At 41.5% G+C, this 19,076-nt stretch overlaps 1 protein-coding gene across 11 annotated transcripts in view; it reads right to left on the bottom strand.

Annotated features, from left to right (window-relative positions):
- Nucleotides 1-19,076, bottom strand: part of LOC113606908 (1-acyl-sn-glycerol-3-phosphate acyltransferase delta) — a 1,415,842-nt gene that overhangs the window by 694,602 nt on the left and 702,164 nt on the right. For all 11 annotated transcript variants that reach the window (XR_003427759.1, XM_027081831.1, XM_027081775.1 and 8 more), the window contains exon 6: nt 745-860. Coding sequence is in view for 10 of the 11 variants with exons in the window: in XM_027081831.1 (XP_026937632.1) it covers nt 745-860 (116 nt within the window). In the remaining variant the exon portion in view is untranslated. The remainder of the gene's footprint in view (nt 1-744; nt 861-19,076) is intronic.

Here is a 19,076-nt window from a genome sequence, read left to right as displayed (position 1 = left end):
CAGGCATACCCAAGATACTGGAAAGAATTAAACCAAAATCTTATTAACCATGAGGATAGAATTTCTAACACTTTAAGTTAATTATTTCTAAAATAAAAAATAAAGCATTAACAAGAAAAGAACACAACCATCAGCAAAATACAAATGCAGAATATTGGGGTGTCCTCATGCAGGCTTTAATGACATCCCTATGCATGAATCTGTCAACATAAGGAGAAATAGTCATTTTCTCTAACCTACAGAGAGGGCATTCCTCTGCTGCCTGATATGAGAGGGGGCCTTATTCAATCAAGTGGTTAGTTACACATACACACTTAAATCTAACTGTGTATGAATACAGTAGCTTTTATTTATAAAACCCCCAAAAAATAATGACAGGAAAATTTTTCTTGCAGGAGACAATATTATTTTTCCAGCAATTGTCTCCTTGTGTATCTGGGAGGTGGTTCATTTCCTTAGAAAGATGTTGTGAGTTATTAATATAAAGGTCACAGCTTAACAGCAGGAAACACAGAGGCAATGCTCCTAGTAAGATAATATGATCAACATTACATATTTTAATGCCATCTTTATCAACTTTAATGGAAGGTTCTAAAATACTGGCTGGTGGGCTGCATTCTGACTTATAGAAAAATGTTTCCGATTTCTCCTTTGAAAAATTAAAAAGTGACTTTAATTACCTATTGCTTTCAGAGACGTTGAGAAAGCCAGATGTTGAGAGTGACAGTGTTTTCAGATCCTTACCTGATGTCCATACATGTTATGCAGGTGATGTCTCGACTATTTGTTGTGATCAGGTTCAAAGCTACTGACGTTTCCTTGTCAGAGGTCGGGTGTGCTCCACATTTAAAGAAAAATTCCTGAAAGAATGAGAAATATGATCACTGACATGGAATCTGGCTGGCCATTTCCCCCTCTAAACATTTTCACAGTAAAGAATCTCTTCAGGAAGAGAAGAGATCTATCATTAGGTGTGAGTCTGAAATAAACCAACATCAACTCTTTTGAGGGAAACTAATGCCCTTGTGCCAAACTATTCAACAAGTCCTCTTTTTAGAAGGGTCCAATTGTCTGCTAGTCTTTTCTTCTTTTTCTCTTTCAGCCAGGTTGCTGGGGGAACACTCTGTGTGTGCCCCTAGCTCACCACTCGGTGAGAAGTGAGTCTGGTAAAATAACACAGTGCGGATGCAGGAGGAAGCCTGAAATAGCATCTCGAAAATGAGGAAGAGGAGACCCTGAGCCACGAAATGATTTGCCCAAAGTCAGACAGTCAGAGGTGAATCCAGGAAGTAACCCAGCTTCTTAAAGGGAAACTCAGTGCTTCTTCTACAGGATCACCGCACAGTTGGTCAGTCAGCAGCAAGAATATAGTGCAGGGTAAGAAATCCAGCAATCTCAACTATTGATAAGCATGCTAATATTGCAGACTTATGGAGGAGCAGAGTGTGCCTCTTCCCTCGTTCTGCCCCCTTTGGCATCCCAGGATTCCCTGGGAGTCTCACCTGCCCACTCCCTGCCAGGCAGTTAGGAATGTTCTAAACCCGCACCTCTTTCCTTCTTAGTTCATTTCCCAGCCCTGTCCTGCCACACACTCCTTTATCTTAGCCTGTGGGATCGTAGTTCCCCAAGCAGGGACTGAACCCTGGCCCTAGGCAGTGAGAGTGTGAAGTCCTAACCTCTGACCGCCCGGGAATTCCCAAGATACATCTTTTGATTGATAATATTCTCCCTTCTCAAACAAAATATTTTTTGTTTTTCTTATTTTCATCTTCTGTTATTTCTGTATTTTTCACATACCCCTTTTCCCTCTCACACACCAAAGTGTTTGACAGGTAAGTACTCTGCTTCTTGTCAAACAGTCTGTACAGCTTCCATGGTAATAACATCCCTGAAGCTAAATTGTGTGCCACTGCAAAACTTCTGTACAAATGTAACACTGGAGGACAGAAGAACCCTTGCATATACACTTAATCCTCAGCTCCATTTGTGTATAACTACTGGGATCTAGAAAGTATTTTCCCTTTTAACACTAGACCTGGTGTCAGCAAACTTTTATTAAAGCACCATATATTAAATGTCTTCAGCTTGGCGGGCCATATGGTCTTTGTTGCACTGCTCGACTCTGCATTATTGTCTAAAAGCAGCCATGGACCATATGCAAATGAATGGATGTGACTGTGTCCTAATAAAACTTTATTTACAAAAACATGTAGCAAATTGGATTTTGCCTGCAGGCACAGATTGTCCAACCAAAAGACCCTGAGATATCTGTGGAATGTCTTATTCACATTTGTATCCTAACAGTATACAGGACAAGCATTAGATATATTTTCTTAAATAAAAAAAAATCAATAGATTTACTTAATAAATGCTACCAGTGTTTCTTTATACATCTGACACCACCACTCTTAATCTGTCCTTTCCCTGCTTGTAACCAAACTAACTTCCTCCTCCTCTGACCTGAGACACAGTGAGCCACACCTGTGGGTGTCAAAGTCCAATGGGCATCAGAATCACCCAGGAGGCTTGTTAAACTAGACATCGCTGGGAGCCACCCCAGGTGTTCTGACACAGCGCCAAGGATTTGCATTTCCAACAAGTTTCCAGGTGATGCTGTTACTACTGCTCTGCGAACCACACTTTTGAGAACCACTGAGTTACAGCAACATTAGCGGTAAGGGGAGTAAACTCTACTTATTCTTTCGGAAGACAGTGGCTGTAGCAGACCTCGCTTATCACATGTGAAAATAATGTCATGTCTCAGGGAAAATATGTTACTCTTAAAAATCTGGAGTGTGCAGAGAAATGTCCTCAAGCCAGGAGTTAGGAACCCAGGCTGTTCTTAAGAACAAGTGTCTCATCAATTCCAGATGGTATAGCTGCTAGCTAGCCAGAACCCATCCTACCTGGGGCAAGTGACAGAGCAGCCAACCTGCCAGCCTGCAGTCCTCAGCCCAGAAGATGAGGGTGTGCCAACAGTCCTGCTATGATGGGTGGGGTGTGCAGTGCAGCTGATGGGAGCCCGTCAGGCATGTCTGTAAAGTCCAACGTGGCTTCCCTTGAAGCAGCATGGAAATCATACTGATTGTTTTTGTTTTCTCTTTTAACATGGAATGCCACCCTTTTCACTCAATTTTTTGAAATGATATACATCCTTCAAAGGTCAGTTCAAGGGTATTATGAAAAAGAGTTAAGGCAAACCTTGACTATCAAAACAAGACGTCTGGAGGACATGACTGATCCTTGTGAAATACACAGAGCTAGCTGTGACTGCTTTTTGCAGATATGAAAAAAATGCTCACTCATAACGAAAAGTAATTCCTCCAAAATGGCTGAGTTGGCTGGACTATCAAGAAGATATTTCATATACAGATAGATAGTATTTATATTTTTTCTTAGCTTGCAGAAAGCTACTGGTAGACATTCAGCTAACAAATCACATACTGCTCTAACACCAGCTAAAAGTCAGATAAAAGCCAAAATCCTTTTTAACGGAGGTAGGGATTTTACAAACAATGGTATAATAAGTTACAAATGTTTGGAAAGTTCCAGTAATTCACATGGCGTGATAGAATTAAAATACAAATTACCAACTCTGTATATTAAATATGTATCAGTCATCAGTGAATTTCCGGGCCTTCTCCACCAGTTTTTATGAAAGGAGGTTCTTTTCTGGTGCTAGAGTAGCAAAACTGGTGGAGGGTCCGAGATTTTGCCCAGCTTGAAAGCTAACAGACCGTCTCAGGGATGCTGGCAGAAGACATGAGACAAAAAAAACTGCATGGCTCAGAGCCCAGGCAGAATGAAGTATGGACATCATGATTATGTCAGTTTATCTGCATCCCAACTCCCAGGAGATGAAGTGGCCAGGCCAAGCTAGATGGAGGGTTTCTGCATCACAGCTGAGGACCCTGAGCTTAGGGAACCCAGATCTTTTATAAGGACCTGTAAGCCAACTTTCCCTTTGTCCTAAAGGGAGACACTGTGTTTATTATACTGAACAATAAGCAGGTCCACCTTTTACTCTAGAGAGAGATACTATCATTATTTTCCAGGTTGTTTGCTATACAATTTCCTTGAAAAGATTATCCAGAAAAAAAGGGTAGTTAGTGCTCCCTCACAAGTTGTGCAGAAACTTGAGAGAACCCTGGAGAAGTGTCTGCCAATAGTAATAACACCTTTTCCCACAGACTAATCAGCAGAACGATCTGATCATTTCCTGTCCTACACAATCAATGGGTTATTAGCACTTTCAAAATCTTTCTGATATTTGCAGGCTGCGTTCAAAACACACAAACAATAAAGCAAAACACAACAGAAGTAAGAAAAACCTTGCTGAAAAATTCTGCCTTGGGTATTGCAACTTGCTTGTGTAGAGTTGTCCTCTCACACACAGCTGCATGATTCTTTTGGAGTAATCGTCTACGAATTCTGCTTTCTATGATGTTTGATGTTTTTCTCTTGATTGTTCAGATTAAAAAATCAAGGATGCCAAAGCCAGAAAAATTTTCTAGCCAGGGTCTAAGCAGTGTGGTCAGAAAGCTGACACCACCGTGAGATCTGGCCATCAGGGGCATGACACCAGCTGATCCCCACAAGGACCCAGGGAACAGCTCACTCTGGGCCAGATGACAGTGGTTGCGCCCCAGGGCCTGGCTGCTTGAGGTGGCATTACTCTAGTTCCAGTGGGTGCCGGGTTTGACAAGCAAAGTTACTTCTATATCACCAGGGATATAGTCCCCTACGGGTGCAGAAGAGAAAACTTCTTGTTCATTGCGGGGAGGGACATCTGTCACTTCTGGTGAAGGAAATATAGGATCCTTATGTGGGTAAATAAAGAATCTCCAAGGGACCCACCCATCTTTCACAAACGCCATCTCACAGGTAAAATCACCTACAAGAAAACAAGAAAGAAAACCAAACAAATCAAGTCCCATTAACTGAAATGAATTCCTGCACCTAACCAGGAGCTGCAGTTCCCACGGCTGGCTCACTTCACTTGATCCATATACTCGGTTCTGGGAGGCCCTAATTAGCTATGGAGCTAAAGTCTATGACAGTAATTGGTCAGGCTTTTTTTTTTTTTTCCCCAAATGATAGTGTGAACTATTTTAAAAAATGAAAAAAAAAAATAATCCCAGAGTAAGACCTTAAAAAATGTGCTTGGGTTTATAATGTGACCCTGTTAAATGCTATTTAGTACTATAATGTGCTTTTAACCTTATTAATACTAAAGAGAAAATCCAAAATATAACAGCTATATTCTATAAGTTCTTAGAAACATACTCATATTTTTGCCATTTCTGTGGACAAGGCTACGATTCTTTCCTTCCATTCTCGCTGAGGCCTCGTATTTTATCATAACCCACTCATCCTTTCCTTTCAGATCTTAGAGGCCTAGCCCGCTGGCTGAATGACGTCCATAAAAAGCAATGTTATACGAAGGGAAAGACCTGTGAAGAGTTCAACTGTTGGAAGCTACCTCTTTCTCCTCATTCCATTCTGCTACCTGACTCAAGACACTGCCAGTGTTTCTAACAAACAAAGGGGAAAATGAAAAGTATGGAAACGAATAAATAAACCAGCAAAATCTGAACTGGATTAATACCAAGAACCCAATTTATAAAAACTTATATAATCAGAAGCTAATCGTCAACTCTAAACACAAATTAATGTGTTCCAAATTTCTATAAAAATAACTTACAACTACCATCTGGCAAGCCCTGCTTGTCTCAAACACAATCTAGTTTCACAAACCTGAAAAAACAGCAGTGAGACCTGACTTCTTCCATCATGAAACTTCAAACAACTTTTATCGAACTTCTTAAAGTTAACAATTTTAATAGATACTGCTTAACAATTACATGTTTTCCACATAAAAATGGTCTCTCTTTACAAAGAGTTAAATCCCATGTTAGTCTCCAACTTCTTCTTAGTTAATATCCCCCAGAGGCAACGTATCTTTCTTTTGATAAAATAAAAGGGACACAGTTTTCACTATAAGGTTACAGTGGATCTATGGTCTGTACTAAAGAAGTAACTGGCCATTTGCATGGGTCAGGGTCAAGTTAGGGAAGCAGGGCCCATACCAGTTAGTTCAGTTGAGAGAATTTAATGCTGACTGAGATCTAGTTGCAAAGGTGGTGGAAACCCAGAAGAACTAAACCAGGGCAGGAAGCTCCTTGCCATTAGCAGCATTAGCACAGGGTGATCTAATCACCACGGACTGGGGGACGGGGGTAGGTGGGAGGATGGATAAGATGCAGTCCCTGCCAAAGACCCCTCCCAAAGAGAAAGAGAGAAACATCCCAGCTCTGCCCTCTCTCCACCCTCCTCTCTCTCATCAGGCTGTGCTTGGGGAAAGCCCGCCTGAAACAAGGAGAGGGGGTCTGCCTGTCCAAGCCACGTGCCAGCAGAGAGAGGAAGGGCAGGTGCATCTGAACGCCACCAGCACGTGCTGGTGCGCTGTCAGGAGGCAAAGCCAAGTCAAAAGTCTTCAACATTCACTGCTTGTTAGTGGGGACATATTCTAATCAGCCTCCAGAAAAGGAAAAATGATACGTTCAGATACGGTTCTGTAAAATGTATTAAATAAAAATACATAAATATCTACACTAAATAATAAACCTGTCAAAAGATTACCCACCCAAATTTTCAACTAAGAGGGACTGAGGACACAGGGGCATTGTCATCTATGAGAAAACTAGTAATAAGCATCTTACATCCCTATCAAAGAGGTCCTCGCTGTTACCAAGTTACAACAAACTGTCACTTAGAATCAATCTAAATGTCTCTCATGAGCCTAGAAATTCTGTCCGTAGTATCCTCAGTCCGTCTCTCCTAAGCCTGCCAGCTCCAACAGCTCCGCACTTGGTTATCTGCAGACACTTTTGTAAGAAGCAACTGCTAGTTTTAAGTCTCATTAACCATTCAGAAATCTCATTATTAATGTGAATATGATAGTTTTAATTTTCTCTAAGCTAAAACATGACAAATGAGCATAATTACCATACTCTCTGCCTGGCACATAAGAAAAACCTGTAAATGAGCCATGCCACGACCTGCGCATCTGTGCCTTATTATTAGCGAATCTCAGTTTTCATGCCGATGCGTTAGGCTCCCTTTATATTATGTAAATCCAGGAAATAATCATATAAGCTTGGACATAAAATAACTATGCAACTTGTTAGGTTGTATAAGACTTGTAGACATTGCTAATTTAACAATGCCAGTTGTAAAGTTAGGTTACACCTAAGTAAACAAAATCTCGAAAGTTAACGAGTCTGCTATCATGTTCAACGATGTTTGTTTTCTCTCAATAAGGTGTTAATAAAGCCTCTAGATGGTGTGCAAAGTTTATCAGGAGAAAGAAAATCAATATACTCCCACAAAAAGCAAAATCACGTCAGATCTTTGCTGAGAAGGTCAGTTGCTGCCTGTAAGCATCACAACCGCTGACAAAACCTTACAGAAGGCTTTCCGTCTCCTCCAAGGCCGCCCGTCCTTCGGTTAACAACAAATAAATAGATGATATGCATATAAAGAAGCATGCACATGTGCACAGGCATGTAGACGCACCAGACACGCAACGTGCCAAGCCAAGCCATTCTAAGCAGGAAAAAGTCTTAGCTCTGAAGTCAGCAAGCACACAGCTTTCTCATCTCACCACTGCGTCAGGTCCAATGGCGCAGCCATTTTCATATCAGTAAAATTGTTATATTCCAAAAGAATTTTTAAAATTTTATCCTATTACCGAAGTTAAAAGTATAAGCTAGGTCTGCTACCTAGTCCAATGTATAAAATAAAAATAAAAATTAAATTCTAAAATCCAAAAGGCGAGGAGGCGCTTCAAGATGGCGGAAGAGTAAGACGCGGAGATCACCTTCCTCCCCACAGATACACCAGAAATACATCTACACGTGGAACTGCTCCTATAGAACACATACTGAACGCTGGCAGAAGACTTCAGACCTCCCAAAAGGCAAGAAACTCCCCACGTACCTGGGTAGGGCAAGAGAAAAAACAGAGACAAAGAATAGGGACGGGACCGGCGCCAGTGGAAGGAAGCCGTGAAGGAGGAACGGTTTTCACACACTAGGAGCCCCTTCGCGGGCGGAGACTGCGGGTGGCAGAGGGAAAAGCTTCGGAGCCGCGGAGCAGAGCGCAGCAACAGGGGTGCAGAGGGAAAAGCGGAGAGATTCCCGCACAGAGGCTCGGTGCCGACCGGCACTCACCGGCTCCAGAGGCTTGTCTGCTCACCCGCCGGGGCGGGTGGGGCTCAGAGCTGAGGCTCGGGCTTCAGGCAGAGCGCAGGGAGAGGACAGGCGCGTGAACACAGCCTGAAGGGGCTAGTGCGCCACGGCTGGCCGGGAGGGAGTCCGGGAAAATGTCTGGAGCTGACGAAGAGCTAAGAGACTTTTTCTTGCCTCTCTTGTTTCCTGGTGCGCGAGGGGAGGGGATTCAGAGCGCCGCTTAAAGGAGCTCCAGAGACGGGCGCGAGCCCGGCTATCAGCGCGGACCCCAGACACGGGCATGAGACGCTAAGGCTGCTGCTGCCGCCACCAAGAAGCCTGTGTGCGAGCACAGGTCACTCTCCACACCTCCCCTCCCGGGAACCTGTGCAGCCCGCCACTGCCAGGGTCCCGTGATCCAAGGACAACTTCCCCGGGGGAACGCGGCGCGCCTCAGGCTCGTGCAACGTCACGCCGCCGGCTCATGAAACGTCACGCCGCCTCTGACGCCGCAGGCTCGCCCCGCCTCTGCACCCCTCCCCCCCCCCCCCCCCCCCGCCCCGGCCTGAGTGATCCAGAGCCACCGAATCAGCTGCACCTTTAACCCCGTCCTGTCTGAGCGAAGAACAGACGCCCTCCGGCAACCTACACGCAGAGGCGGGGCCAAATCCAAAGCTGAACCCCGGGAGCTTTGCGAACAAAGAAGAGAAAGGGAAATCTCTCCCAGCAGCCTCAGGAGCAGCGGATTAAATCTCCACAATCAACGTGATGTACCTGCATCTGTGGAATACCTAAATAGATAACGAATCACCCCAAATTGAGGAGGTGGATTTTGGGAGCAACGATATATATATTTTTTTCCATTCTTCTCTTTTTGTGTGTATGTGTATGCTTCTTTGTGTGATTTTGTCTGTATAGCTTGGCTTTTACCATTTGTCCTAGGATTCTGTCTGTATTTTTTTCTTTAACTAAATTTTTTTTTCTTAATAATTATTTTTTATTTTAATAACTTTTATCTTCTTCTTTCTATTTTTTCTCCCTTTTATTCTGAGCCATGTGGAGGACAGGCTCTTGGTGCTCCAGCCAGGCGTCAGGGCTGTGCCACTGAGGTGGGTGAGCCAAGATCAGAACAGTGGTCCACAAGACGCCACCCAGCTCCACGTAATTTCAAACGGCGAAAATCTCCCAGAGATCTCCATCTGAACGCCAAGACCCAGCTCCACGCAACAATCATCAAGCTACAGTGCAGGACACCCCATGCCAAACAACTAGCAAGATAGGAACACAACCCCATCCATTAGGACAGAGGCTGCTGAAAATCATAAGGCCACAGACACCCCAAAACACACCACCAGACGTGGACCTGCCCACCAGAAAGACAAGATCCGCCTCATGCACCAGAACACAGGCACTAGTCCCCTCCACCAGGAAGCCTACGCAACCCACTGAACCAACCTTAGCCACTGGGGACAGACACCAAAAACAATGGACACTATTAACCTGCAGCCTGTGAAAGGAGTCCCCAAATACAGTAAGTTAAGCAAAATGAGAAGACAGAGAAACACAGCAGCAGATGAAAGAGCAAGGCAAAACCCCACCAGACCTAACAAATGAAGAGGAAATAGGCAGTCTACCTGAAAAAGAATTCAGAATAATGATAGTAAAGATGATCCAAAATCTTGGAAATAGAATAGAGAAAATACAAGAAACGTTTAACAAGGACCTAGAAGAACTAAAGAGCAAACAAACAGTGATGAACCACAAAATAAATGAAATTAAAAGTTCTCTAGAAGGGGTCAACAGCAGAATAACTGAGGCAGAAAACAGATAAGTGGCCTGGAAGATAAAATAGGGGAAATAACTACTGCAGAGCAGAATAAAGAACAAAGAATGAAAAGAATTGAGGACAGTCTCAGAGACCTCGGAGACAACATTAAATGCACCAACATTCAAATTATAGGGGTCCCAGAAGAAGAAGAGAAAAAGAAACGGACTGAGAAAATATGTGAAGAGATTATAGTGGAAAACTTCCCTAATATGGGAAAGGAAATAGTCAATCAAGTCCAGGAAGCACAGCGTCCCATACAGGATAAATCCAACGAGAAACACGCCAAGACACATATTAATCAAACTATCAAAAATTAAATACAAAAAACAAATATTAAAATCAGCAAGGGAAAAACAACAAATAACACATAAGGGAATCCCCATAAGGTTAACAGCTGATCTTTCAGCAGAAACTCTGCAAGCCAGAAGGGAGTGGCAGGACATATTTAAAGTGATGAAGGAGAAAACCCTACAACCAAGATTACTCTACCCAGCAAGGATCTCATTCAGATTTGATGGAGAAATTAAAAGCTTTACAGACAAGCAAAAGCTAAGAGAATTCAGCACCACCAAACCAGCTTTACAACAAATGCTAAAGGAACTTCTCTAGGCAGGAAACACAAGAGGAGGAAAAGACCTACAATAATAAACCCAAAACAATTAAGAAAATGGTAATAGGAATATACATATCGATAATGACCTTAAATGTAAATGGATTAAATGCTGCAACCTAAAGACACAGAGTGGCTGAATGGATACAAAAACAAGACCCATATATATGCTATCTACAAGAGACCCACTTCAGACCTAGGGACACATACAGACTGAAAGTGAGGGGATGAAAAACATATTCCATGCAAAACCTAACCTTACACCTAAAGCAAATAGACAAAGAAGAACAAAAAACCCCCAAAGTTAGCAGAAGGAAAGAAATCTTAAAGGTCAGATCAGAAATAAATGAAAAAGAAATGAAGGAAATGATAGCAAAGATCAATAAAACTAAAAGCGGTTTATTTGAGAAGATAAACAAAATTGATAAACCATTAGCCAGACTTACCAAGAAAAAAAGGGAGAAAATTCAAATCAATAGAATTAGACACGAAAAAGGAGAAGTAACAACTGACACTGCAGAAATACAAAGCATCATGATAGGTTACTAGAAGCAAATATATGCCAATAAAATGGACAACCTGGAAGAAATGGACAAATTCTTAGAAATGCACAACCTTCCAAGACTGAACCAGGAAGAAATAGAAAATATGAACAGACCAATCACAGGCACTGAAATTGAAACTGTGATTAAAAATCTTCCAACAAACAAAAGCCCAGGACCAGACGGCTTCACAGGCAAATTCTATCAAACATTTAGAGAAGAGCTAATACCTATCCTTCTCAAACTTTTCCAAAATATAGCAGAGGAAGGAACACTCCCAAACTCATTCTACGAGGCGACCATCATCTGATACCAAAACCAGACAAAGATGTCACAAAGAAAGAAAACTACAGACCAATATCACTGATGAACGTAGATGCAAAAATCCTCAACAAAATACTAGCAAACAGAATCCAACAGCACATTAAAAGCATCATACACTATGATCAAGTGGGGTTTATCCCAGGAATGTAAGGATTCTTTAATATATGCAAATCAATCAATGTGATACACTATATTAACAAATTGAAGGAGAAAAACCATATGCTCATCTCAATAATGCAGAGAAAGCTTTCAACAAAATTCAACACCCATTTATGATAAAAACCCTCCAGAAAGTAGGCATAGAGGGAACTTTCCTCAACATAATAAAGACCATATATGACAAACCCATAGCCGACATCATCCTCAATGGTGAAAAACTGAAACCATTTCCACTAAGATCAGGAAGAAGACAAGGTTGCCCACTCTCACCAGTATTATTCAACATAGTTTTGGAAGTTTTAGCCACAGCAATCAGAGATGAAAAGGAAATAAAAGGAATCCAAATTGGAAAAGAAGAAGTAAAGCTGTCAGTGTTTGCAGATGACATGATACTATACATAGAGAATCCTAAAGATGCTACCAGAAAACTACTAGAGCTAATCAATGAATGTGCTAAAGTAGCAGGATACAAAATTAATGCACAGAAATCTCTTGCACTGCTATACACTAATGATGAAAAATCTGAAATTGTTGAGTTTATTTACAAAAATAAACTCAAAGTGGCTTAAAGACCTAAATGTAAGGCCAGACACCATCAAACTCCTAGAGAAAAACACAGGAAGAACACTCTATGACATAAATCACAGCAAGATCCTTTTTGACCCACCTCCTAGAGAAATGGAAATAAAAACAAAAATAAACAAATGGGACCTAATGAAACTTAAAAACTTTTGCACAGCAAATGAAACCATAAACAACACGAAAAGACAACCCTTAGAAAGGGAGAAAATATTTGCACATGAAGCAATGGACAAAGATTAATCTCCAAAACATACAAACAACTCAAGCAGCTTAATATCAAAAAAACAAACAACCCAATCCAAAAATGGGCAGTAGACATAACTAGACATTTCTCCAAAGAAGATATACAGATTGCCAACAAACACATACAAGAATGCTCAACATCATTAATCATTAGAGAAATGCAAATCAAAACTACATTGAGATATCACCTCACACTGGTCAGAATGGCCATCATCAAAAAATATACAAACAATAAATGCTGGAGAGGATGTGGATTAAAGGGAACCCTCTTGCACTGTTGGTGGGATTGCAAATTGATACAGCCACTATAGAGAACAGTACAGAGGTTCCTTAAAAAACTAAAAATAGAATTACCATATGACCCAGCAATCCCACTACTGGGGATATACCCTGAGAAAACCATAATTCAAAAAGAGTCATGTACCAAAATGTTCATTGCAGCTCTATTTACAATAGCCAGGACATGGAAGCAACCTAAGTGTCCATCGACAGATGAATGGATGAAGAAGATGTGGTACATATAAACAATGGAATATTACTCAGCCGTAAAAAGGAACAAAACTGAGTTATTTGTAGTGAGGTGGATGCACCTAGAGTCTGTCATACAGAGTGAAGTAAGTCAGAAAGAGAAAAACAAATACCGTATGCTAACACATATATATGGAATTAAAAAAAAAAAGAAAAAAGAAAAATGGTCATGAAGAACCTAGGGGCAAGACGGGAATAAAGACACAGACCTACTAGAGAATGGACTTGAGGATATGGGGAGGGGGAAGGGTAAGCTGGGACAAAGTGAGAAAGTGGCATGGACATATATACACTACCAAACGTAAAAAAGATAGCTAGTTGGAAGCAGCCGCATAGCACAGGGAGATCAGCTTGGTGCTTTGTGACCACCTAGAGGGGTGGGATAGGGAGGGTGGGAGGGAGGGAGACGCAAAAGGGAAGAGATATGGGAGATACGTATATGTATAACTGATTCACTTTGTCATAAAGCAGAAACTAACACACCAGTGTGAAGCAATTATACTCCAAGAAAGATGTTAAAAAAACAAACAAACAAAGGCTCTGAAAACACAATTTTTTTTTTTTCTAAACTTGGCATGAAAATTCATTTATGGCATAACCTGACATGAACTGGCATGACATTATTTCTGGTCTATATTTATCCAGCCTAGTGTGACTATTCATGCTTTTCACTGCAAAATTACTATTTTTAAAAAAAATGACAGGGTGTAGACATTCCTGGAGATATTTCAGTTAAAATGTATGAACTGCAGGGCTTCCCTGGTGGCGCGGTGGTTGAGAGTCCGCCTGCATCATGCAGGCGGAGACGGGTTCGTGCCCCGGTTTGGGAGGATCCCACATGCTGCGGAGCGGCTGGGCCTGTGAGCCATGGCCGCTGAGCCTGTGCGTCCGGAGCCTGTGCTCCGCAATGGGAGACGCCACAGCAGTGAGAGGCCCGCGTACCGCAAAAAAAAAAAAAAAAAAGTATGAACTGCAGAATATTTCTAATATCTAAAAATTTCTAAATTTAAAACACTTCTGGCCCCCAGGTAGTAGATAAGTGGTTACGATTCTGCAACATAAAACTGTCTTAAATTCTTACTAATCCAGCAGGATGATCCTTGAAGTTCTAGACACAGTCTTTTATGTGAATCACCTCAATGGTACCTTTAGTTCAGTCCAAATGAATAATTTTAGTCTACTTGAAATACGTACATAAATAAATCCATGTGCACTTCCTACATTTCCCTTTATGCCAGACATAAACAATTTGAAAACTTTTAATGCCACCTACCTTCAAGAAGTCTAACTTCAAAACAAAAGCCACAAATAAAATGATTATCTTCCCCTCTACACCTGGATTGTAAGTTCTTCAGTGTGCCTTGACGAGGGCTTATTCAAATGTACTACTACTCAGTCATAATTGACTACTTGTAATTTACAAATAAAAGGGGGAATTGTTAAAGGAGACATATCCAATGATTCCTGAAGAGTAAACTAGAAGGTTTGGGGTCATTACTGACGCTTATAAAGTGCATGAGTTTACATAAATGTCTCTGTTCAGGCGGGAAAAAACAATCCTCATTCTCAGCTCAGGCAGCTGCTCAGACACCCTCAGACCCTGTTCCTCCCCTTCTCCTTCTCAGCCCAGGGTGAACTGGCATCTCTGGCTTCTCAATCAGAACACAACATCCCTCCACTTGCAGCCACAGCGTGAGAACCTGTCCAAGAATGAAGCCAGTGCTCAGAAGGGAACAGGGACAAGAGATGGAGAGGCAGAGCCCATGACCACATTCCTGTCCTGGATTTAGCTATGCCTGTGGCCCAGTTAATTAGTTTATTTACATCCACCTCAAGAAATAACCACGCTTCTGGGGATTTTTCCCTCCAATGTTTACTCATTCAGAAACAAGTGTGATATCTTCTCCTTGCTCAGCCCTCAACTAAAAGCTGAGGATACAAAGGTAAACAAAATCCCTGCAAGAGTCCATAAGCCTGAAGGATAACGAGACACATCAACAAATATTTAAACAAAATTAAAACATGGTAAATACCTTCCAGACACCTGAACACTCATCTGGGCAGGGGCGAGAGAACAATGTGCAGCTTATGGGAGAACGGGAAGGCTCAGCTTTGAAGGGATAGTTCAAGTGGGTTTTAAACCATCAGAGTTTGCCAGGTGGAGATGGTAGAGAAGAGAGCTCGGGAGCAAAGGTGCGTGAGAACTTGTGCTGGGGGATCAGACTCGCCGGAGCCTGGGACGCCTGGGCAGGGGAATGATGGGAAATCTGTAATTCTCTGTGCACATAAACATTGGTCACACCCCATCAAACTCATGCTAGTGCTTTGAGAACCTGAAATGTGCTGCTTATGTGACTCTTCACTGTCATTCTTCAACGATAGAAAGGTGTGACAGCCAAGAATAGGAACCACGACTATTTCCTTGTCACCAATTTTGAACGATCACGTTTTCAAAACAGGTGTTTGATTTTAACTTAGCAGTGCATGTAAACTTCCAAGACAAATTTCCACATTATCTTCAGACTGGAAAACAGGGATTTTCTTTTTCCTTTATTATCTTGGAGAAAGCTTTCACCCCAGTGGCTGTGCCCTAGATATTACATCACTGTTGAATTTTGAGAGCAAATGCTTTGACTATGGTTGTTACTATTTCTCAGCTTGTGCATAATCATCTTGCTCTTAACATCCATTAAAGGCCCTTGACTCCAATCTTTCTGGAACTTAAGGACAGCTTTCAAAGTTGTATTTGTTCCATAGCGTGTTGTGAGCTGAGAGGCACCCAATGGCCAGAGAACACAGCTTTTCCTGACATCTAACTCTTTCTCGGAAATTACTAGCCATTTCAGGAGAATCTGGTTAATTATTTACACACACTACAGCTGTTAGTCTTCTTTACCAAGGTCTGACGTTCAGTTGACTAGCTAGTTGCTCCAGCATGACTTGCCCTGGATTGCCATCAGCATTCCAATAATGTCTAATAATGTTAGCTTCCCTCTCACCACAGCACAACAGCAGCTACTTATGTGATGTCATCTGCTCAGTGTAAAAGTCGAGCATATCTTTTCTTTCAATTTTGTAGCCCAGCCAGACAACAAAAGACAATATTCATTATTCTAATTGTGCTTTATTTCCTTTAGAAGCTAAAGGTTTCATAAGCTCTCGTAATGTGTCAGCTTGAAGGAACATAATGGCATCACAGCATCTGCTAGTTTCATGTTTAAGCAAAGCTTTCCCGCTTTTGTTCTCTGATAAATAAAATGAGATGTTAAAATATTTTGTTCTTAACAGAATGTTTCCTTTGTAATTTTGATTACTTGAGTCAACCTTCCAGAGAGGATACATAAACAAGTATCTGTTAGCTGATAATAATCTGCAAGACACTGAGGAGACGGGTCATACTTTTGAAAGTTTGCAATGACTCACCATCCCTAGATGAATGGTGTTCCTACCATTTTCTAGGCACTCTCTAGAAGTTGGCAGTTATTTCATGTTTGCTTCTAAATGTGCAAAAAACTTATTCCAATCAACAATGGTAAATAATGTAAAGGAACTAGTTAATCATATTTTCCTGGTTCTTTATCCTCCATATTAAACACAGGGGCCTGAGCAAGGCTTCTGAAGCCTTTCCAGCACTCACCTGTCTCACCAGCTTTCCCTCCACATTGCTGTCCCAGTCCTGCCAGAAGGACCTTTTCTTGTCACCCAGAGGACTGCACTCTCTCTCGTTCTGGTTCCTTGCACAAGATTTCCTACTACCTGGCCTGTCTTCCTTCTCCCACTCATTTCAATCTCCCAGTGTCCTTCATGCCTCAGTTTACTTGTCACCAGCTCCTGAAGCCTTCCTGATTTCCCAGGGCTGGGTGAGAGCTATTTCCACATTATCTTCTGTTTCTATCCTGCTCTGTGTTTAGTGCCTTCGGAGCCCTTACCTGTGGGGCTGAGAGCACCTGCTTGTCTAGTGGACTCATCACAGGGCAAATGAACTGAGGGCATTTCATGCTGGTGCCTGGTACAGGGCCTGGTACACTGTAGGTGTCAGAGTGGTCGAAAGAATGAGCTCTCCCAGTGTATTTGAAGAGCAAGAAAGAAGGGTGAAGAAGAAGTCTCCTGGGCCCGGGGGCATGCTCTGGGGAAAGTGATGGACAGGAAATTCTGAATCACAGCCTTCTGTATTCCTGGGAATTGTGTTCGTTCCTCTATCTTTGCCCACCTGTGCCTTCCTCTGAGCTTTTATTGTTGCTGTGGTTCCTGCTGTTGAATCTACTGTGCTGCTTGTTAGGAAAATTGCCCCCAATCCCTGGATCCAGTGGTGGCAGAATGATGCTGTCACTTTTCTCTCGTAGCCAGAGGCTGAGAAATGCAGCCACTGTAACTTCAAAGTGTCCAGTCTAGACATGGAAAGTGCAAGAGAAACATAGTTTTGTGTAGCAATAATTCACAGAATGTAACATAACTTGCTTTTGGCTACAAGCAAAGAGAGATATGGAACAATAAAAAAAAAAAAGCCTAGCTTTAAAACATTTTAAATGACTTTAGACTTGGAATCTAAACTTTTTTTTTTTCCCCTCGAAAGCCCTTGTTTCCTTTGGCAAGTAGGATTTAAAGCTTCTTTTTATTCCTGTTTTCTTTACTGCAGGCAGCACAAGCAACCATAAACACTCCACTCAAGATAAAACTGGGCAAAGGCAAGTCCTTTATATACTTTAATAGTTTCCTGCATTCTCTGCATTTATTTTATTTCCTCATTATAAAAGGAAAAAAATAAAGTACAATTCGTAAATTTACCTATGAACTATATACATACAGGAAAACCAAGATGAATAGAATTTGGAAATAAATAGTACAGAGTGATTTTTTTTACTTTTTATTAAGACAAGTTTTTAGAAGAGTTTTAGGTTAACAGCAAAACTGAAGGGAAGGTACAGGGATTTCTCCTATACTCCCAACCCCCTACATGCACAGCCCCCCTATTATCAACGTCCCCCAAGAGAGTAGTACATTTTTCACAGTGATGAACCTATATTGACACGACATAACCACACAAAGTCCACAGTTCATACTACGGTTCACTCTTTGTGTTGCACATTCTACAGGTTTGGACAAAAGTGTAATGACATGTATCCATCATTACAGTATTTTACAGATTTTCACTACCCTAAAAATCCTCTGTGCTCCAACAATTCATCCCTCTTCCATCTCCCAAGCCCTGACAGCTACTGATTTTTTTTTTTTATTCTCCATAGTTTTGCCTTTTCCAGAATGTCATATCGTTGGAATCATACAGTATGTAGGCTTCTCAGATTGGCTTCTTTCACTTAGTTATATGCACATAAGGTTCTTCCAGGTCTTTTCATGGCTTGATACCTCGTTTCCTTTTAGCACTGAGTAATATTCCATCGTCTGGATGGACCAGTTTATCCATTCACCTACTGAAGGACATCTTGGTTCCTTCCATGTTTTGGTAGTTTTGAATAAAGCTGCTATAAACATCCATGTGCAGATTTTTGTGTGGACATAAATTTTCCAACTCCCTTAGGTAAATACCAAAGAATGTGATTGCTGGATCATATGGTAAGAGTTTTGTGAGAAACCTCCAAACTATCTTTCAAAGTGGCTATACCATTTTCTTTTTCCACCAGCAGTGAATGACAGTTCCTGTTGCCCCACACCCTCTCCAGCATTTGGTGTCGTCAATATTTGAGATTTTGATCATTCTAATAGGTGTGTAGTGGTATCTCATTGTTGCTTTCATTTGTGTTTCCCTGATGACATATGATGTGGAGCATATTTTTAGATGCTTATTTGCCATCTGTATGTCTCCTTTGGTGACGTGTCTGTTAAAGTCTTTGGTGTATTTTTAAATTAGGTTGTTTTCTTTTTGTTGAGTTTTAAGGAATTTTGGTGTATTTTGGAATTTGCAATTATTTTCTCTCAGTCTATGGCTTATCTTCTCATAACCTTGACATTGTAGAGCAAAAGTTTTGTAGAGAAAAAGTTTTGAATTTTAATGAGGTCCAGCTTATCAATTA

The sequence above is a fragment of the Aethalodelphis obliquidens genome, unplaced genomic scaffold (assembly GCF_003676395.1).
Source record: "Aethalodelphis obliquidens isolate GAN/ISIS:26980383/991018 unplaced genomic scaffold, ASM367639v1 scaffold3, whole genome shotgun sequence".
Taxonomy (NCBI): Eukaryota; Metazoa; Chordata; class Mammalia; order Artiodactyla; family Delphinidae; genus Aethalodelphis; species Aethalodelphis obliquidens.
Note: the sequence above shows the minus strand (reverse complement) of the source record. Positions and strands in the feature narration are given on the sequence as shown.